This window comes from Talpa occidentalis, unplaced genomic scaffold (assembly GCF_014898055.3).
Source record: "Talpa occidentalis isolate TD23 unplaced genomic scaffold, MPIMG_talOcc4v2.1 talOcc4.3, whole genome shotgun sequence".
Classification (NCBI taxonomy): Eukaryota; Metazoa; Chordata; class Mammalia; order Eulipotyphla; family Talpidae; genus Talpa; species Talpa occidentalis.
In genome coordinates this window covers 148,467,257-148,487,472 of record NW_023603184.1, presented here as the reverse complement: position 1 = coordinate 148,487,472, position 20,216 = coordinate 148,467,257, and the positions used below count along the sequence as shown (strand labels likewise).

At 61.8% G+C, this 20,216-nt stretch overlaps 2 protein-coding genes across 3 annotated transcripts in view; one reads left to right on the top strand and one right to left on the bottom strand.

The window, feature by feature from the left end:
• The first annotated feature begins 3,048 nt into the window (after nt 1–3,048).
• Nucleotides 3,049–15,867, top strand: HJURP (Holliday junction recognition protein). 2 transcript variants are annotated; one of them, XM_037524258.2, is made up of 9 exons: nt 3,049–3,136; nt 3,221–3,287; nt 3,786–3,841; nt 4,937–5,033; nt 5,701–5,765; nt 6,870–6,953; nt 8,355–8,433; nt 10,136–11,649; nt 12,637–15,867. In XM_037524258.2, exons 1-9 carry the CDS (start codon nt 3,056–3,058, stop codon nt 12,676–12,678), a joined length of 2,085 nt encoding a protein of 694 aa, XP_037380155.1. In that variant the 5' UTR covers nt 3,049–3,055; the 3' UTR covers nt 12,679–15,867. The 2 variants fall into 2 exon arrangements, with proteins under 2 accessions (XP_037380155.1, XP_037380154.1); XM_037524257.2 differs by having other exon boundaries at nt 5,671–5,765.
• MROH2A (maestro heat like repeat family member 2A) overlaps nt 13,076–20,216 on the bottom strand; it is a 43,713-nt gene continuing 36,572 nt past the window's right edge. Inside the window, exons 35-42 of the mRNA XM_037524256.1 lie at nt 20,030–20,144; nt 18,684–18,830; nt 18,411–18,593; nt 17,609–17,764; nt 16,062–16,193; nt 15,387–15,489; nt 15,122–15,187; nt 13,076–14,742 (exon numbers count right to left, since the gene is read on the bottom strand). Coding sequence (XP_037380153.1) covers nt 14,621–14,742; nt 15,122–15,187; nt 15,387–15,489; nt 16,062–16,193; nt 17,609–17,764; nt 18,411–18,593; nt 18,684–18,830; nt 20,030–20,144 — 1,024 coding nt within the window. The 3' untranslated portion in view covers nt 13,076–14,620. The remainder of the gene's footprint in view (nt 14,743–15,121; nt 15,188–15,386; nt 15,490–16,061; nt 16,194–17,608; nt 17,765–18,410; nt 18,594–18,683; nt 18,831–20,029; nt 20,145–20,216) is intronic.

Genomic DNA, 20,216 nt, shown 5'->3' with positions numbered 1-20,216 from the left:
ATTCATATATTTACAGTCCCCAAAAGGTTGCATTTTAGATGGTAATAAATACGTTCTCTGATTTTGTCATTACTGGTTAATCAACCAGTCTTCTAGCATTGGGCTTCACAAAAATGCATCACTAAAAATCCTGCAGCCAAATTCTTCCCAGTTAAAGGTGTCTTTAACTGACACCTTTTGGAAAGTCAGCTTGTCCTCAACTATTTCACTGACTCCATAAGCCCAGAAGCTCCAGAAGAGAGTGAGCCCTCTCACTGGAAGCCTGGCGGCTGGGGTTTAATGCTTCTGGTTGATGAATTCAGCTCGGACTGACGTTCTGGCTGTTACACAGCAGCTTTTATGTCAACACCGGGAACCCTGAAAAGCTGTGCTTTTCCAAGCACAGACAGGTAGCAACGTTTCCACACCTTTACAACATAGAATAATACCGTGCAAGCCACCTCCATGCAGAATAAATCTACACCTATGACATCTGAAGCAACATCCAGGCACATTTTATGACAGCACACATAAAACCATTGTAAGAATTCCTTTCCATGCACTTAATTATAAACAGCCCTTCGAGGACTGAAAATGCTGGCCAGGCCAGCAGAGGGTGCTGTACAGACGCAGCGGTGGACGGAGATCCCTCCTCAGGACTGAGCACCCCATTTCTGCAACAGGTGGAAACGCTGTGAGACCCCCAGGGGCTAGGCCCAGCCATTCTGCTGCTGAGGAAGAAGCTGACTAGTGGCCCCTCCCTATTGCGTGGGGTTGGGGGGTGGCAGGGAGTCTGTGTAGGGGCCCAGGTTCCTGAGGTCCGGGTTGCTAAGGTGAGCGTGTGGTTGTAGGGAATGGAATCAAATCTGAGCATCTTGCAGGGATCCATCCTCCTTAGCAGATGGGGAAAGCTAGTCAGGGAGTAGACCAGCGGGCCGGGACAGGGGCCGATGCCAGCACTGACTCAGAGGCCACAGGCCATGGTGTACGGTTTGGACCAGCAACTGCAGAGTCAGCTTGAGATTGAGAAATCTTCCCCCTGCAGCTGCGCCAGAGCCCCGGGGTGGAGGCAGACCCTCGGGAGCAGTGAGGCCGGTTTGGAGAAACCCTGAGGCCTAGGAGTGGTCACCTAGACATGGGACCAAGACTGAGACCAGTTTTACAAGGGCGCACTCTTGGGCTTTCTGAAGAGTCCTGGATGACAAACGTGTCCAAGATTTAAAAGAAATAAAAAGAAAACTGTGTCCAAGGTCTCCTTGACCTCAAACCAAAAGCGATCGATCGTTTCTTTCCCCTATAAAATAGGTTTATTCAGAAACAACAAGGAGGCAATTTGGAAAGTGCAGTCTCACCGCGAGACGCAGGTGCTGCCCCCGGAGCAGGTGCCCGCACCCCCTCATGCGGCTCAGGGGCGGGGTGGGCCGGGGGCCTCTGCTCCTGCCCTGCAGCTGCTCTCCCGAGGCGCAGGGCTGCTGTCCGGTCGCTTGCTGGTGGGACCTGACGGGAAGCTGCTGCTCTCCCCTTCAAATAGTTTTCTGTGGATTAATGTGCAGTCTGGAGTCTCGACTCGCGGGGCTCAATGTCTGAAAACGACGGTGCAGTGAGGACACGAGCTGCACACGCGCGCCTCAGGAGGGAGCGTGTGAACATCGAGGCCATCGCGAATCGCGCGTGTAGACTCCGAGCCTCTTGCCGCGAGCTCCTGTTGCGGGTGGGTTCTCGGGGGGCAGGCGGGGACGCAGCTGGGATGTGGCCTCCGGGGTGTCCTTCCATCGGGGCGGGCGGGGGCAGGGAGGAGCTCGCAGGTGGCCTCCAGAGTCCAGGCGCGCGGAGCTAGAACCGCCCTCAGGCGTGTCCTTCCCTGCACTGAGCCGGCCTCAGAGTCCCCCCGGCCCGGCTCCCGGGGCTGCACGACCTGGCGTGTCTGATCGGCCTCGAGAAGCCCCCGAGACTGGGCCGATGCCCCGCAGGCCGCTCCCCTGCAGCCGGGCATGGGGCGGATCTGGCTGGCCGGGCTGCGTGCCCAGCAGTGTCTCCTGGACACTGACACCCCCGAACCCTGAAGTTCCCCCCCACCCTTCTCCCCCAATGTCTGTCCGTGGCCTGACAGGGTGGGGGTGAAGGCTGAGCGGCGGTGAGGTTCTCCCCAAGGAGCCTACTATAGGCGCGCGAAGCTGCGCTCTTGGTTTGTTTGTTTTTTAAAGATTTATTTTTTAGTTATACAAGAACCGGGGTACAGGCCAGAGATGGGGGTGAGAGGGTAACCCAAAGACAAGAGCGGGGAGAACAGGCAGGCTGAAGACAGCCACTGCGGAGGGGCGCAGCGGGGAGCCAGGAGAGGTCTGCCGCGTCGTGTGGGTATCTCCCCAGCCGGGGCTCGAACCGGCGCTGCAGAGGCTGCTGCGGACAGCCCCACAGCGCTGCGTGCAACGCCTGCGCCCCCGGGGTCCGCTCCAGTGTTCCTCACCACTGGGCGAGCACTCCGCACCCCCCCCCCCCGTGGGGCTGTGAAGCCGGGGGGGGGGGGGGGGGGGGGGGGGGGCCCGCCGGCCCTGAGGCCCCAGAGGCGGGGCGGGGGGGTTGGGCGGAGCCGGCCGTCCCTTCCCGCGCTCTGCCTGCGGCATTTCGGGTCTTTCCCAAAATACTCGCTTTCCCTTCCGTGCGGGTGATTCGGGGGGAGGGGGAGGGACGGGGGGGGACGGGGAGCCCGCCTAGGGAAGGCGGGGCGACGTCGCGCGGCCCCGCGGACTCCCGGGAGCACACCGGAAGTGACGGGCAGCCCACGCGCGCCCCGCCCCGCCCGCGTCGTGCGCACGCGCGCAAGGACCCCTCGCGCCGGCGCCCGCGCGCGTCGGACCGGGTGGGGGCGGGACCGGAAACTCGGGCGCGGATTGGCCATTGACGGGGGAAAAAAAAAAATGCGCAAACGCGTTTGAAAGGCCCAATCAGCGCCCGCCCTCGCCGCCAGCCAGCGGGAGGCCGGGGGGGGGCGGGGCGGGGCGGGCCTGCCGTTTGAACGGGCGGCGGGCGGCGCGCGCGGGGCTGAGGGCCGGGGCCGGGCCGCGCGCGCCGCGTCATGGGCGACCACCTGCTGCTGCGGCGCCTCCGGGACAGCCGGCGCCGCTTCCAGAGGCGCATGCGGCAGCTGCTGGAGAAGGTGGGCGCGCCGGCCGGCGGGGGGCGCGGGCGGGGGGCGCGGGGCGGGCGCCCGGGGCTGACGCACCCCCCCCCCCCCCCGCAGTACGACCAGCCCTTCGAGGACGCGCCGCTCGTGCACCTGGCCACGCTGACCTACGCCACGCCGCAGGGTAGGCGCCCCGCGGGCCGGGCGGGCCGGGGTGGGGGCGCGCCGGGGGGCCGTGAGCGACCGAGGCGCGCGTTCCCCGCCGGCCTCTTAGAGCAGCGCTGAGGGCGCCTGGGCGCGGGTTCGCGCCCCGGGGCCGGGGAGATACCCACACGGCGCGGCAGACCCGTCCTGCCCCCCCCCCCCGCTCCCCTCAGGTGTGGATTCCAGTCATTCCGCCTGTTCTGCTCCCCGCTCTGTCTCTGGCGAGTCCTCTCACCCCCACACCTCTGGCCTGTGCTCTGGTTCTTGTATAAATAAATCTTTTTAAAAAGATGCCCTCCCGGCCGGTCGTCCTGTCGCGAGGGCTGTGGGGCAGGCTCGGAAGGTTCCTAGATGCGGGGCTGGACGGGAGTCCCCGGACCTCGGCCCTCGCCGGTCACTTGGGTCTCCGTTGAGTGCGGCTGGGACAAAACTCTGTTCCAAGTTACTTGCATGACTGTTTTCTTCTTCTTTCTCTCAGGCTTGAGGATTTGGGGCGGAGGACTAGTAAAGAAAGGAAGCAAAGCTCAGGTGCAGGTATGTGAAACGCGTGTGAACGAGGTGTGTGTGAGCTGCAGCTGCCAGGAGTCCCCCCGGGCCGTTGTTCTGTGGGTTTTCTCACCCTCACAACTCTTTTCCTGTTCTTGAGGATTTGTGGAGACGTATTTCTTCTGTGCTTGTCAAATGCAGGAACTGAGTGGTGCTTAAGGCTTCCCCGCCCCTGTGTTTCCCCTGCCACAGGCTGGGGCTAACTCCTGGGCCCCACGTGCCAGGCCAGGTCGGTGAGCTAACCCTCCTCAGCCCCCTCTCCAGCCACAGCTGCAAGCTTGCAAAGCTGCCAGTCAGAGATGTGGGATTGGCTGCTTCCCCCCACCCCCAGTTCTCAACCAAGTTCATCCATCCATCACAAAGCAGCCCCGCAAGCTGCCCCAGGCCCACCTGCCTGAGGTGAGGCAGAGGTGTTCCCAGGCAGGAGGCCAATGCTCAGTGGTACGGGCAGCCCCAAGCCCCTAACCCTTAGAGAGGACTCGGGGCACCCCTATAGGAGCAAGATCGTAGGGTGAGGGTTCCTGAAACATCGTTGCTAACCTGTTGTCTCCAGTTGCACTGATGCAAGCCCATCGGGGACTATAAGGACTGTCAGGACACCAGCAGCAGGTGGGAGGCTGCAGACAGCAGAAGGGCCCTGGCTGCGCCTCGGCATGAACCGGCCAGGACCGCTGAGCTTCCTAGCCCAGCTGAGGCGTCGCCTGGCTTCTCAGTGCCGCTGAAGCTTCTGGCCTCAAGTCCTGGAGGCCAACACATGGTCAAGATACAGACCAGGGACCCCAGGGGTGATCCCGGGGACCCAGTGACAGTTTGCCCTGTTTAACATGGGCCAGGGTCGGCCCCTCCATTGTTACCTGAGGCCTCGCTCATCCTGCTCCAGGGCTCACCCTCTAGGTGTTTTCTGAAGTGCAGCCCTTGGCGTGCCCAAAGGGAGAGCCTCTGCTCTGTCTCCTAGGAGTTTCGAGGCCTTTTGTCCTGGAGGGCACAAGCAGTCAGGTGACATCAGCCCTCTCCCCTGCTGAGAAAGCGTTGTAGGGTGTCCTTACTGAAACCCCACGTCTTTGTCGACTCCTGCATTTCAAGGACTCCCCCGAGGAGACGGTCAGCAGAAGAGGAGGCCCCATACGCACCCCGGCCGGCAGCCACCCACCGCCCGCCCCTGGCACATGCAGGAGAGAGGGTGAGTGTCGGGGCTGGCGGGCAGCGTCTGGGGGGTCTGGGCCCCACCGGTCTCCATTAAAGCAATTCAAGTGTGGCTCCTCATTAGCATTTTCTACGAAACGCCTGCACGTGCTGGTTATTTCCCTGTGAGCTCCGGGGCGCTGTCTTGCCCAGTTACTTCCTTGCTGTTTGACGCGCGCACACAGTCAACGTCTCCTGAATAATGAACACATATTATTATTTTTCTGTTTGTTTAATTGGTTTTACTTTATACCAGAAAGTTTAAATTTTTAATTCGATGGGAGAGTTGCCCTGCGGGGTCGCTGCAAACTGCTGACTTCTGCAGAGCGGCCCGGTGGGCTCTCCTGGGCCTCCTTGCCCTCCCTCGGGCCCGCCTGTTCTCCTGGCTGACCCATCAGGCACAGGCCAGGGACCCTCCCTCGTGGAAGGTTTTAGCATCGGAGGTCAGGGGGAGCTGGGGGTGGTGTGAAAGCCGCTTCTCCCTGTCGCTGAGGCCCCTGCCTGTGCCGGGAGGCTCTGGAACAGCCACGCACTGTGCCCTCGCGGGCAGCACTCTGGCAGGTATAGGACCTTTCACGGGGACACAGTCGTTGGTGCAGAAACCACCCTCACGAGAAAAATGCACTTTTTTAAAGCCTGTGACAAGAGTGCCTCTTCGCTCGCAGATCCAAAAAGCAGCGACACTGACGCCACTTTGTTCGAGGAAGATGTGGTTGCTGGATCCTGGGTGGTGAGTCCTGCCTGTGGTGGGGGGTGGGCTTGGCAGGCAAGTGCACATCTTCCCCAGGGCCCTCCAAGCCCCCTTCTGTGCTTGCTTTTCACCTCTCCACCCACCTCGAGTCCCAGGATACCCCCACCCCAGATGCCTGGCCCTGTCTATATCCCTCTGCCCCTGGAGCCTGCTCTACTGTACTTGGGATTGTTGCGGGATTTCTTTGCAGGGAGAGCTGGCCCAGCAGGCCCTTTGCCTTACTGGACCCCAGTGCTGGGGGTGGGTTCTCAGCTAAGCTTCACTTTAGAGATTTGTGGGGAGTGTTCCAGAAGCTCCTCCAGGTCACCCTCGAGAGCCCTGTAGTGCCAAGTCACAGCGCTGGGCGGGCCGTGTTACCCGAGCCGACCCCCATCTCCTGTGGGAGGAGAGCGTCAACTTGTCTCTGTCCTTGGGGTAGACACCCCCATGGCTTATGGCAGGCAGTCCTCATGGGGTCGACTGCTGGAATGCCTGCTGCCTGAGGCCCCGTTGCTGTGTGCGCGGGCTCACCCTTCCACCCGCGACGACCTTGTCTCCCTGGATAAGGGGGTGCTCCAGGGAGGGGAGGTGCTGTCAACCGACGCCTTCTGCAGGGTGGCAGCAAGGAAGAAGCAGGTGCCGGCTTTAAAGAGCTGAGCTGTGGTCCCTGTCTGTGCTCCAACCCCTGGCTCGGCCCCACAGGGGTGCAGAGCGTGAGGGCAACACCCCTCGGCCCAGTGGAAGGTGGGCGGGTGGCTGGAGCCCTGGGTGTTGGCAGCACAGATGGGCCAGTTCCTGGGCAAGTCCTAACCTGCAGAGCAGTTGTGGGTTGCATGGTGCCCATCCCAGCGATGCTGATAAACCTCTCCTGGTGGTTTGGGGCTTAGGGTGTTGTTTTGTTTTGGGGGGTGGGGTGTTGTCTTTTTATGTCTTTTGGGTTCTCGCTAGTGAGTCCCTAGGTCAGATTTTGGGGGCAGGTACATGAGCAGAGGGCTGGACCCCTTGGCGCTGCCCAAGGTGAGGGCGACTTCCAGCGGGGTTTGTCCAGGACTCAGGCCCTGCCAAGCCCGAAACTTGTCCACGCTGACTGTTCTTTCTGCTCAGCCTGCAGAGCCTCAGAGTCCTTTGGAGAACGAGCTAAGAAGGAAATACTTGACCCAAGTGGATTCCCTGCTACAGGATGAAGAGGTAAATTCTTCCCCAGAATTTGCCTTTTCGTAATGAAGTCGTGCCCTGGAGACGCTGCAGAGGTGGGAGCGTCCTGCAGAGACCACCTAAAAGGGGGGCTTCCAAACTACAGGCTCACAGGCTCCCTCTGAGAAAAGGCTCCAGGCCTGCTCCAGCCACGCTATCGGGAACCTCGGGGTGCTCTAGGGCAGGTCAGAGAGGCCTGGGTAGAGGGGTTTTCAGCTGCACCATCAGGGAAGCCCCCACTGGCTCCCTCCCCTGGAAGACCAGGCTGGCAGGGCGGCAGGGTCCTGTGCCAGCTGCCAGGCAGCCGTGCTGCCGTGAAGCCCTGTGAGGGGGCAGCGTGCTGGGCCTCCACCTCCCACTGAGCAGCCTCCCAGCTTTGTGGAGGCCAGTGAAGACAGGACCCAGCTCTCCCCCACCTCCTGACATTACTCTTCAGAACACACAGGCCATCTTCATAGCAGATCACTAGGAAGTACATGTTGTTGGATGAATCGTTCAGCCCAGAGGCAGCAAACTTACAGGGACAAGAGAAGCCAGTGTCTGAGGGCCCCTGAACCCGAGGAAGTCCGAGGGTGCTTCTCCCTTCGCCCTGAGGTCTCCAACACTGTCCTGCAGGTCAGGGGTGGAGGGAGACCCGTCTCAGCAGTAGGTTTTCTCCACCCACTGTCCACTAGCTCCAGCTTGCTGGCAGAGTGCAACTGGACAAAGAAGGGCTATTGGATCCCCTGGACAAAAGCTCCTGGGTACTGTCCCTCCACGGCTGGAGGCCCAGCCCGTGGCTGTTCCTGTGTGGGTTTCTGTTCCCTGAGCAGGTGCCCCCTTTGGGCCCAAGTCAAGGCACAACCGGGAGTGTTGCCTCACTCAGGCTGACCGCGCCAGGCCCCTGCTGAAACAGCGGGAGGGCGGCGCTGACTTGCCCCACTGCTGCCCAGAAGCACAGCCTCCTGGCCTCGGTGATGGCCCCTGAGCCACTCGGGCCAGCAAAGTCTAGCTGGCAGCGGGCCCACACTGAGCCTGTGGACAGGAGGATTGGGAGCCTCCGTCCCACCACGGCAGGCTTGTAATTGGCCGCCACGGTGATGTGATTCTGACCTTGGCGCTTGTCAGAGTGTGTGTGTGTATGAGAGAGAGAGGGTGAGGTCAGACAAAGCACTCCTGTTTATTTGGCGTGGTGAAGTACAGCAGCTGAAAAAAAATCATTCCTTTTAAAACAAAACAGCCCTGACCCTGCAGTCACACTGTCATCACCACTGTCCCTGCTGGACCGGGGTGCAGTCGCCTGAGGGGGCCGCAGCGCCTCACCACCTGAGGGCCTGGCTTTGGGGCAGGACCTACGCAGGGCTCCCGGGGTCGGCCTGACTCACCTGTGTGACGGAGCCTTTGCTTTGCTTCCAGTGTCCCGATGACGGAGATGCTCATGACAAGTCCGTGTCCCTAGTCCCCGCACTGGCCTCGCCCGCCGGGCCTCCCTGTGGTGAGTGTGACAGCATGTCCCATTGGCTTCAGGGACAGCTATGCCACCCCTTACTTGGGGTACCCCCATTTGCCATGCATGTCTTATCAGCTGCTGGGGCCCCCTTTGTTTCATAGGTCAATTATTAGGACACTTAAAACGAGCAGCCTTTCCCTGCTGGGATTCTGGCTGCTGTCGATTAGCTTTTTATCCCAGTTTAGTATTTCGAACATTTTTAAAGCCACAGTAAATAGCCTTCATCTACGTTATGGCAGTTACATGTTGTCACTTTGGTTTTTCACATACACACACGCGTGTGCGTGCACACACATACCATATATTTCTTTGTGTTCAGCCCTGACTGCTTCAGGGACCTCCCGGCAGCCTCGTCCTCTTGCACAGGACTTCGAGCGGATGGACCCCAGCGGGTGGCCACAGCCCGTTGTTCCCAGCGATGTCCTGCATGGCCTCCTTGCTGGTTTAACAGACAGGGTCCGCCCAGGTGTCACCCACACCTCATTGCCTCCTCTGGAGTCCACTTCCATTCAGTGGCTTTCTGCAAGGGCCCTGGTTTTGCACTGGCCTGAACTCGTTTGTTTCCTCGTGCTTAAGTTCACGTCCGACATTTTTGGGTAAATACTCCATAGGTGTTGTTGTGCTTGTGTCCTCAGGACCCCGTCATCTGTCCCCTGGTTGGTGACACAGCCTGGTGCCGAGTTAGGAAGCTCTTGCCCAGTTTCTCACCTCACAGCATTGTTCTGGGAGTCACCTGTGGGTGACTTGACCCCAACAACCTCTGTCCCCCGGTCTTGAGCATGGCTGAGGTGGTGCTGGCGAGCCAGCCCTGTGCTCCTTCTGCGTGTCTCCATCAGCCATCTCATCTCCCTCCTTTTTTCTCTTTACATCCCCACACATTTATCTTTTCACTTTTCTGGGATCAGCGAGAAGTTAGGACTTTTTTAATTCACATGGTCGAAGCCATGCCAGCATTGGGCTCCATGCTCAGCCTGGGGGAGCCCCTTGCATGCTGAGGAAACACCTCCCCACCCACCGTAGCCACTCCCCCGGGCTGGGTGTCACCACCTATAATGTACGTAGCTCGCACAGTCCACGCCGCCGTTGGTCGAGCAGCCCAGAGAAGCTGCAGAATTGTGCCTCCCGTCACCACCCTGCCCGGCAGTTTGAAAGGTCTCCAAGCAGCTCTTCTGCCTTAGCATGCCCAGCGTCTCGTGCGCAGGGTTGTTCAGGTACATACAGTCAGGCCCGTCTTTGCGGTCTGTGTTCAGTTCTAAAGCTACCCCTGTCCTTATTGGTTCCGTTTCATTTCTGTCATGATATAAAACATTTCATGGGATGGGACAGTCAAAACTGTCTGAAGAGGCATCTTTAGGAGACCCCCCCCCCCCCCAAACACACACACCCCCACACACCCCTGGATGAACAATGTCATCATTTTCTGGTCTCTAACCTCTGACAAGCATCCACCTTCAAGGAAAACTTTTGGAAAGGCAGGTGAAGAGCAGCAGTTTGATTTTCATGCTAGAAAGAAATCTATGAGGAAAGTCTGTTCTCAAATATTTGCAGTTTTTTGTTTTGTTTCGGTTTTTATTTTTTGTACTGCTTAGAAGAAAGGCCTTACAGCGTGCTCCTGTCTTCCTTCCCCTGGTCTTCGCATGTGGACAGATATGAATGGTAGGACCTCACCCTTGTGTGTTTTCTCCAGGACCCTGCGGGGGCCCAACCCACCAGGCTTCGTCTCCTGGAGAGGGCCCGCCCTCACGTCCCTGCCCAGTACACATGGCCATCGTGCCTCACAACGACAGTCTCTCCTTGCAAGAGGTCAGCGGCGACAGCTTCTTGAGCAGCCAGGGCTGTGAGGCCGACATCTGCAGCGCGACGCTCAGCGACCTGTACGAGGGCATGCTGCACTCCATGAGCCGGCTGCTGAGCGCCCGGCCGTCCTGCATCATCTCCACCAAGACGTTCATCCTGCAGAACTGGGGCTCCAGGAGGAGGTGGAAGAGCAGGGTGAACAGGTCGGCCTGCCAGGGAGGCAGGCATGCCGGGAGGGGCCCCCGGGAGAGAATATCACCCCCTTCCGAGCCGGGGCCAGGGCAGGGAGCCCTGAGAGACTGTGGGAACCTGCTGTCCCATACCGGCCCCAGGAGAACCATAAGGCCGGGGAGAGCTGCTATCCAGGGCTGCCGGCTGAGCCAGCAGCCAGGTGCTGCGGGCAACGAGGTGACAGGGGCACTGCGGCCATACTCCTCCTGGACTTTCTTAGATCCCAGTGCCGGGCGGCGCCTGGATCAGGAGAATAGATTTATGACGTTAAAGTGGTTAATTTCTCCAGTGAAAGTGGTTTCCAGACCAAGAATACTGCAGTGTGAGGGAAGAAGTCATTGCCGGGAGATCGAGGTCAAATTCGAGAAGCTTCATCGGGAATTTTGCCGGAGTCCTGGGAACCAGCCCTGCCGGGCTCTCCCCCCGGCCTCCTCGGTGGTGGACGTGCCCAGAGGTGGCCCCGAGAGTCCTGGAGGCCGTCACAGCCTAGGGACCCACCAGCCCGGCACACCCCTCGGGAAAACCAAGGCAAAGAGGTTATGTGAGGCTTTCGAGAGCCTGGGCGGAAGGCCCGCGGGAGCAGGTGGCCCCTCGCCGCACACCGCGCCAAGCCCGGGCTGCCCCAGACGCCAGTCTCTCCTCTTTCAAGCACGCGATCTCGGACGGCTCAGGATGTCGATGTCACCCACCAAAGCGCTCTCGCTGCCCGGCACGCAACTTAGCTACGGGCGGGCTCGCTGCAATGAAATTAAAGAACAATTTGACAAACTTCATGAAAAATATCAAGCAAAGTCTCCAGAGCACACAAAGGCACCTCCGAGGCCAGGCACGTCTCTGGGTACGGCAAGGGTGGACGTCCGCTACCAACAGGAAGGCTCCTCCAGAAAGTCAAACTCAGGCTCCGGCTTCCCGGAGTCCCAAAAGTGGGCCCCGTCCTGGTGGAGCCTGAAAGGCCCGCTGTGCCCAACTCCCATCGAGGTGCGGCCCTTGGCGTGGTTCGCGGCCAACGCCCGGGGAGACCCTCCCTGCCCTGCAAAACGCCGCCGGTTGTCGGACCCTCAGGTGTGCGGCCGCTGGACCAAGGCCCCGGATTCCTGGCGAGTGGCGAGCGGGGCCATCCCGAGACCAGGGAAGGAGGGCCGCTCCGTGGAGCCCGGCCTGGAGGAAGCAAAGGTGCGTCCCTCTGTCGGGTGCGCGCGCGTGTTTATAACTGGACTCGCGTGGATTCTCCGAGCTCTCGCCCAGATTCCTCTCCTCCCTCTGCAGTCAGCCAGGCAAGCCCCCGCCCTGCGCCAGCCACATCCGGGTGGAGCTCAGAGGGGTCTCCCCTGTCTCACTGGCCCCTGGAAGGCCTTTGGGGGTTGCCGAGACGCCTCACTGAGCGTGCACTCGCCGCCCCTGCCCGACTCCTGTGTGGCCTCCGCCACTCACCCTCAGGAAGCAGCCGTGAGACACCATGACCTGGAAGGAGTACTCTGCTCGCAGGGTGTCCTGGGAGGGGCAGAGCACCCGGGGGGCCCCAAGCTCCCAGCTGAGCTCTGGCCGTGGGGCTCATCTCTGCCCACCCCCATCTATCTGTGCAGACCACGTAATTCCAGAAACTCCAGGTTTGGCTTTGGTGCATCCATTTCCATGCCCAGCACCTCCCGAGAGCTGGCCAGCAGCAGGCCACAGACCGCGAGGGGATGCGCCCTCCTGTCTAGGAGCCCCGGGTTTCATTGTGGGGACGGTGACAGGCAGCACCCCTCCTGGGGTCAGGGCTGCAGGGAGACTGATGGGGGCCTTTCACCAAAGCAGCTCAGCCCAAGGGCCCCCCTGAGGCTCCTCCCCCGGTGCCTGGACAGCTCCACGCCCAGGTCCTGCTGTCCCTGCCCGTCCACACCTCAGCCTGGCACACTCACCCCCTCCTGCCAGTGCCTCACACTCCCACCCTGGCCCCACGCCTCCCCCAGTTTGCTCTCCCTCCCCCAGAGCTGGCGAGTCACGGTGGCCGCCCCAGAGGCCTTTGGTGGCTTCTTAGAGCACAACATCAACACGTGGCCATCCTCCCCACGCGCCGGGGCTACGGAGGGAATCTCAGTGGCTGGCGTCTCAGTTAAGTCTTCGGCCTGCCTAGGCATTGTAGTGAGATTTGACCGAAATCCCTTTCTTTTCCCCTAGAGGAGAGAACCACACGTCTTTCAGGACGGAAGAGAAAAGTGAGTTTGTGCGGGAAGAACTGGCAGCTGGACATCTGCAGCCGAGTTGCTGGCAGCGCCGTCCCTCCGCCCCTCGCGCGTGTTTTTCTTCTCGCTTGGTCTTTAGCGCTGAGCGTGGGTGAGGACTTGCTTCGCTTCTGCCCACCACAGCGGACGGCAATGAAATCGCTTCCGCTGAGATGACTCCGAGCTCTCGGTGTAGAAGTTATTTGAATAAAGTTGATCAATGAAGACGCGCCCCTGCTGCCCTCCACGCACCCGGTTTCTCGTGCCCCTTTAAATGTGGCCTGTCCCGCGGGGTCTCCCTCACCGAGGCCCTGAAGCCCTGCCGTGAGCCCAGGCAGGGAGACGCGGTGTGTGGCCTTCCAGGGCCCAGCACCCTCCGCGCGAGGGGCCGCCCGATGCCCAGCTCACTCGTGACAACTGCTTTCTGGCGTTTTTAGGCGTAAATGGCGGGGACAGTCCGTGGGGGCCCGCGCCCTTGGCCGTCATGCAGGACAGCGCGGTGACTGGGTGAACTACCGGATACCAGGCCCCGTGACAAAGCCCTGGGACCGGCCGTGCTGGGTCAGCTGTTAATACTTTGCCACAGGGCGTGGACTTTTTGTTTTAAATAAAAGGTCAGAGGCAGGATGAAGTCGCCGCCCGCCTGCCCCTGCAGTGACGGGCCTCATGCTCGCGTGTGCTGCACGTGGATCGGCCACATCCCTGCCTTGGACTCCCCCAGTTATTCCCCAACGGCTTTTGCCAACCCCAGTCCACTTTGCCCTCTGACCGGCAGGATGAGGCCTGTGTCCCACGTCACCACCACCCGTCGGCGCCGCTGGTGGGTGCACATGGATCAGTTTGAGTCTTCCCGGGGTGCGGGGCACTCTCTTCACTTTGCTTGTCACTGCCGTCAGTTTCCACTGATAGGCACCCACCGAGCTTAAAACGCAAGTCACTGCTACCTGCGATCAGGCATTGAACTGCCATTTCTGATACTGAAGTTACATTTTTCACCGGGGACTTGATCCTTCCTTTCTCGTTTCTGCTGTCATGTTTTAAAGAAAACTTACTCAGCCCGAAGGATCAGAATTACTCTTGCATTTTTGCTTTTCAAGCTTAGGTCCATAAACCATCTGGAGCTGCTGTGCATGGCATGAAGGGAATCAGACCCAGGGGGTGAATGCCCGCCCGTGTCCCCACACACGTGCTGAGCGGCACAGCCCTTCCCCGGAGCACGTGGTGGCTGAGCGTTGGCGCTGCAGCGCTCTCCGTCTCTTGGCAGAAACAGAGTCTGTCCGATCCAGGGGAGCCACAAAGCAGCCGTGGCCGGGGCCTCTGGGCAGAGCCTCCCCCATAGGGCCCAGCAGAGGGTGGGAATGGTCTGCAGGACCTGTCGGGCTTTTACCTGATCCTGGACAGCTATCCCGCAGGCAGTCTGTGTGGGGAGATTTCCTGCTCTCCTGTCCCCTCTGCCTGTTTCTCAGACTTGGGGCTCACATCTCCTTTTGACCTCCAGGTTCTGTTCCAGGCTTCACTGTAACATCCACTTGCACTTTAATGGCTCCAGGCCCTGAGGCTGGGAAGGGTGGCGGGGGCGGGCCTGTCACTTCCTCCCTGAAGCCCTCCCGGATACCTCCAGGCTGGAGGAAGCTGCCATCAACTGGGGAGGACTGAAATGCCAGAGAGGACGAGGGTAGATTTCTGTCCTGGCTGAGAAGCTGTGACGTCCACACCCCTGGGAAAGCGGGACAAACATGACCGGCGGAGTCGGAGTCCTCAGCCCTCTATCTTGGCTCTGGGGTGTCAGCATGATGGGGGGAGTCAGAAAGCTGCACTCCGAATGGCAAAGGAGGTTTATTTCAACTGGAGGATGGAAAGGGACAGTCTCTACTTTAGAACAATGCTTTTCATACAAACTCTCTTAAAAACGGTTTGCGCTGCGGTGGCATCCGGGCCACCTAGGAAGCTTCCTCGGCTGAAGCCAAAAGCCACAGCTGACTGCAGGTGTCCAAGGTTTTGAGAGTGTCCAGGGCTGCCCTCCGGATGCTGGGATCCGAGTCCAGCTGCAGCTCCTGGAGAGCTGGGAGTGAGCAAACAGGGCAGAATCAGGACCCCCTGCGCCCCACATGCTGCTGGAAGCCAGGAGGGCGCTTGGGCCCAGGGATGGGGGTGGTGGCGGCTGCAGGCTTGGACCTGACCCCCCACCCGTCACTACTGTCACCGGCCCGGGGAGCTGCACGGGTCCACTCATCACCCAACCCGTGCCTGGGGCCGAGCCCGCGCCCGCAGAACCCGGTGGCTGTGTGGACCCTCAGAAGGAATCCAGGCAGAGGGGCAGACGCCACAGGGAGGACATGGCTCCACAGTCAAAGAGCCGTCTCTCTGGAAAGCCCCCCAAAGGGTCCCCCCTGTCTGGGCCTGAGCCCAAGCCAGGGTCCCGGGGGCTTCTCCGCGCTCACAGTCCCGCAGCGCCGGCAGGTCCAGCCTCCTCAGGTACTGCGCAGACAAGTGCTTCAGCATGATTCCTAAACGACAGCCAGCGCGGCGTCACCCCAGAGGTCAGCGGGCGGCTCGGCTTTACCCATGAGGGGCTCAGCTCCGTGACCGAGGACCACGGTGGACGTCAGGCAGCTGGGGAGCCCGGGGCGGGGCCGACGGGAGGGCCCCAGCGCTGGTCCTGTCCTGCCACCGCCCCTCCCCTCAGCAACACCTGCCCACCCTCACCTGCCAGGTTGCAAGAAGCGATTCTGATTCTGGACAAGCTGCTTTTAACGTACGTCATTGTCTCCAGCAGGAAGCCGTAGAGAACGGCAGGCTTCTTCTGAGTCTGCAAGAAACAGGTGACAGCCGAGCCCCGGGGACGAGGTCCCGGAGGGGCGACGTTTGTGACCCGCGTTCCCACCTGGTGCGGGCAGGGCTGCCCAGAGAGGGCAAGTGCCCATCCCAGTGTCACACAGCACGTTAGTAACTGGGCAATACGAGGTCCTTGGGGGCCTGTGACCGCCCGTCAGGCCTCAAGGGGAGGGTGCATCGCCCTTGAGCATTGAAACAGGGCCAGCCACTCCAACGAAGGGCAAAGTGCCTCCTAGACTTTGGAGACAGTACCCCCAAAACGGAAGCTATCACGAGCAATTTCTATATTTACTCCATCCATGTTGAAATGACAGTGATTTGATAAATAATCAAATCTGTCGGGATAAATAAAATCTAGTGTTAACTAGGCTTGACTTGCCACTTATTGTGACTGCCAGGAAACTCAGAAAGGGGGTGTGACTTGCGCTCCACTTCTGTTCTGCCCTCGACGCCACATCTAGAGATTATGTCGGGTGACAGCAGCCGTGCCCCTAGGCCCCAAGCCACCCGGCAGGGCGCCGGACCAGCCGCCCCGAGCTTCCTCACCAGCACAGAGCACAGGGCTGTCTGGAAAGCCGTCAGGTCCTCGGCCGAGCTGGTGTCACTGTGGCTCCTCGGTCCCTCCAGGGCCTTCCAGCCCCAGAAGTGCAGACACTGAAACATGGTAGCTGTGCAGGCCTGCGGGACACAGGGCGGCGTCAGGTGGACCCAGGGCTTCACTCGAGGTGGGGCTGCTGTTCCCTGAGCCAGAGAGCGGCCCTGGAAGCTTCCTTTCAGGAAGCCATGGACGGGCAGGTGGGTGGGCCCAGGGCCTGGGGCCTCCACATCATGGCTGTTTAGCATTTCTTTATAAACGGCCTCTGGGGGGCAGCACTCGCCCCCTGAGCCAGCACATCATGCCCGCAGCAGCCCAGCCTGGGACCTGCTCCCCAGGGAGCAGGGTGGGAACCCAGGTGCTGGACTGGGCAAACCCCTCAGTCCCCAGAGCTGCCCACCAGCTCTCCCCATGCAGCAGCCGAACCCCTGCCTCTGTCTTCTGGGGCGGGGGGGTTCCTGGGTGGGGGACTGAACGAGGTTAGAGGGCAGGAGAGAGGTTGGGGAGTCTATTCCCACGGACAGGAAAGACAGACGCTTTGGCCCTGAGCTGCCTCCCCTGTGGTCTCCTCTGCCCCCACCCCCTGTTGTGGCCCCTACATTAAACTCTCCCGAGCTCCTTCCTGAGGGACAGCAGGCCCTCCCTGAAGTCCCCACGGGGGACGGATGTTGCCAAAAGGTGAAAGGGCTTGTTGGTGGTGGGGAAATGAGGGTTGGTGAGGAGGGGTGTCTCCTCAAGACACCTCCTGCCCTGGTCCCAGTGTCCCCCACGCAGAGCCGGGCAGGGAGACGGGATGAGAGCAGAGCCGGAGTGCAGGACACCCCTCTCCTCCCCGCGGACGCCACCTACACCGCCCACCCTCACAGTAACAGGACTGAGGGGGCTTCGCATGTGACCCCACAACGGGGCTCAAAGGCACTCGTGGCAAATGAGCTGGTCGGCACCCCTCACTTGGGGCCAGCTGGACCCTCTAGGGCACAAGAGGTGGTGGCAGAACCTCTCTACTCCCAGCCACGCCCCCACCACCCCTATATAGGGAAGACAGGTAGGAGGCCAGGGCCACAGGCCCGCAGGGTTAGACAGGGCGTGGGTCGCCCCCCTCCCACCCCAATGCAATAGAGGAACGGGGCTCCGAGCAGGGAGAGCCAGACACCCCCCCTGCAGCCCCCACAGCCTGCCCCTCAGTTGGGGGAGGGGGTGTGAGAGACCCCGGGGCAGCTTTACACATGACGACGTCACAACACGCGGAAGGGACTGGAAGGCCATCGAACCTGGCAGAGGGGGAGGGAGACGGCGGAGGCGGTGGCTGGAGAAGCCAGAAGCCCTGCCTTGTGCCCCCAGAGCCAAGACTCCGCCACAGGCCAGGGGTCCCCTAGAAAGGCCCTCCCCACCCGGCTGACCTGACAGTGGCCTCTGGGCCCCCAGGAAGGCGAGGCAGGCCAGCCAGCAGACCCCAAGTCTACTCTTTTGGGGGACACAAAGAGGAGGGGTGTCTCACTTGGGCCGCATCAGGGGAAGGGTCCTGGCAGTGCAGCATGAGGGCCACCCAGGCTTTCTTCACTTCCTCCTTGAAGAAGTACTTCTTGGAAATCCTGACCACCTTCGCCAGCTTCCCGAAGAGCACGAAGGCTCGGAAACGCAGCAGCTCGCTCTCCTGCGGCCGAGACGGACAAGCGAGTCCTGAAATTCGGGAAGCCCCGGGCCTAGCACAAGCCCAGCCGGTCTCCGTGACCGCCCTGCAGACGCCTGGGCCCCAGCGAAGCTTCTGGGTCATTCATCCTGATCGTCTACCAGGACGGAGCCTCCCCTGCAGGGCGCGGGGGGCGGGCGTGATGCGGGTGTCCGGGACCTTCCCTGCCCAGGTGGCGGCTCGCGCTGGGTCTGAAAGCCCCCCACCGCCCCACTGCCTGGCGAGGGCCCACCAGCACATCACGGTGCCCAAAAGGACTTGCGGGCTACAAGGAACTCCAAGGGGAAGCTGATTCCCCAATAGCAGCGGCCCCAGACAGCTGCGTGCCGCGGCCACAGGGCAAGATATTACTTCACAAGGCCCCAGCACTGGCCACGGGCGCACCAGCTCCAGGCCGGACCTGCGGCCTCTCTGCCCAGAGCACATCTTTTCTGTAGGGAATAAGCGCTCGCCGGCATGTCACCCCACACCCACGAGATGGCTCATATTATTAAAAAGCCCCCCGACAAGTGCTGGAGAGGACGTGGAGAAAGAGGGGCCTGTTACACTGCGGGTGGGGACGGGACCCGGGGGAGGCCCCGGGCGGAGCAGGGCTCCCGTCTGGACGCACGTTGTCGAAGAAGGCCCTGCACCGCTCGGAGATGGCGTCGAAGAAGCAGCCCATGTCCCCCTCCCGGAGCTGCGCCAGGATTTTGGCCAGGGCCTCCATGCCCTCGGAGGTCACGCTGGTGCTCCCCGGCTCCCGAAGGGAGCACAGACACTTGTCCAGCAAGAGCTTCCGGTACCGCCGCACCTGGGGGCACGAGCTGCCATCAGCCCCCACCTGGTTGGCCAGAGACGCTCCCACCGGACCCCGGGTCCCAGCTCAGGGCGGGGGCAGCACCTTCTTGGGGGCGCCGAGGGCCATGTTGCCAAGAGCGCGCAGGGACAGCACCCGCAGGGCCTCGTCCTCCTGGCCCACGCCCCTCTCCAGCAGCAGCACCGCGGGCTTCAGCAGCTTCTCCTGGTACAGAACCGGGTGGCTCATGAACTGGAAAAGAGAACTTTGCAGTCACCCACGCCGAGGCCCGGCTCTCGGCCAAGAGGGGGCGAGCGGTTCTCATGCCTGGAGCCGCCTGTGAGCGGGAGGGGTGCCCCTACGGCCGTGGGGCCCCACCTGTCCCTCAGCCCCCGGGGCCTCCCCTCTTCTGCAACACAGGGGTGATGCTGCCTCCCAGGGATCCAATAAGAAAATACGGAGGAAATGCTGGGTAAGCGTCGCCCACGGGTCTCGCATTCATTTCTTCAGCTAGGGTGAGGCGGCTGGTGCCAGGACGAGCCCGCGCCGCGCCCCACTCCGGTGTGGGAACAGAAGTGCCCGAGTTTCCCTGCCTGGGGCTCAGGGCGCCTGGAGCCAGATGCTCACAACGTCAGGCCCTCGGCCCACAGGGAGAGTGAGTGTGTGTGTGTGTGTGTGTGTGCGCCGTGCACACATGCACGTGCGTGCACACATGAGTGTGTCTTTAAAATAACCCTAAAGAAAACCACCAAATTGGTAGCTTCGACAAGGAAGCTCTGCCACTGGATCCTTTAGGGAAAGGCCGCGCTGGACTGAGGTTTGGTTCCGCTAAGAAAAAAATAAAATAAGAAAAGGAAAAAGGCCGCCGCTCCCCCAGTTCGGGGCCCACCCACCGGAGCTGGGGGGCGGCTGGGGCGGCTTCGGGTAAGCCGGGCGCGGGGGGCTGGGGACACAGCCAGGGCCCCCCAAGACGGGTCACGGCCACGCCCAGGGCTGCAGCTCCACCAATCACCGCGCGGCACGTGCATTCTTTCCACCAATCAGAGGTGCACTGAGACCCTCATTGGCTAAGCCCCGCCCCTCTGGCCTCGCTAAGCCCCGCCCGCCGTCCGCGCCGCAGGTTCGCGCCCCGCTGCGGGGTTCCGGGCCGCGTGTTCCGGGCGCGGTGGCCGCTGTGAGGCGAGAGGCTGCGCGTCGTGCAACCAGAACGCGTCTCCCAAAAGGCGTCCGGTCGACTCCTCAGGACCCCCTAAGCGCCCCGGCTGCGGGAGGGGCGGCCAGGCCCCAGGGACCGCACCCGCGCCGGCCCCTCAGCCTCCCCCGAGAGCGCCCGCGCCCGGGCCCCAGGGGCGCCGAGGGTCCCTCTCCTGGGGTCCGCGCGTCCCGGCCCCTCGCGGGCGCCCCCGAGCCTGGAGAGGAGCCGGGGGAGCCGGGGCCCGCGCCCGCCTCACCTCCACGCAGACGGCGGCGCTGCTGACGCGGCAGCTCAGGTCCTCCGAGGCCAGGCCCGCGAGCACCAGCTCTGACAGCCGCTGCCGGTGGCGCCCCGCGAGGCGCGCGCACAGCCTGCGGAGCCGGGGCGGGCCTCTCAGCCAGGGCTGCGCTCCTCCCTAGACGGCCGCCCGACCCCCAACACAC

What these genes read in the sequence shown, in the direction of transcription:
- HJURP (XM_037524257.2), top strand. Translation starts at nt 3,056, where the DNA reads ATGGGCGACCACCTGCTGCTGCGGCGCCTCCGGGACAGCCGGCGCCGC. An exon ending in CCCTGCTACAGGATGAAGAG is followed by an intron (nt 6,954 to 8,354) that starts GTAAATTCTTCC and finishes CTTTGCTTCCAG; the next exon opens with TGTCCCGATGACGGAGATGC. An exon ending in GCCCGCCGGGCCTCCCTGTG is followed by an intron (nt 8,434 to 10,135) that starts GTGAGTGTGACA and finishes TGTTTTCTCCAG; the next exon opens with GACCCTGCGGGGGCCCAACC.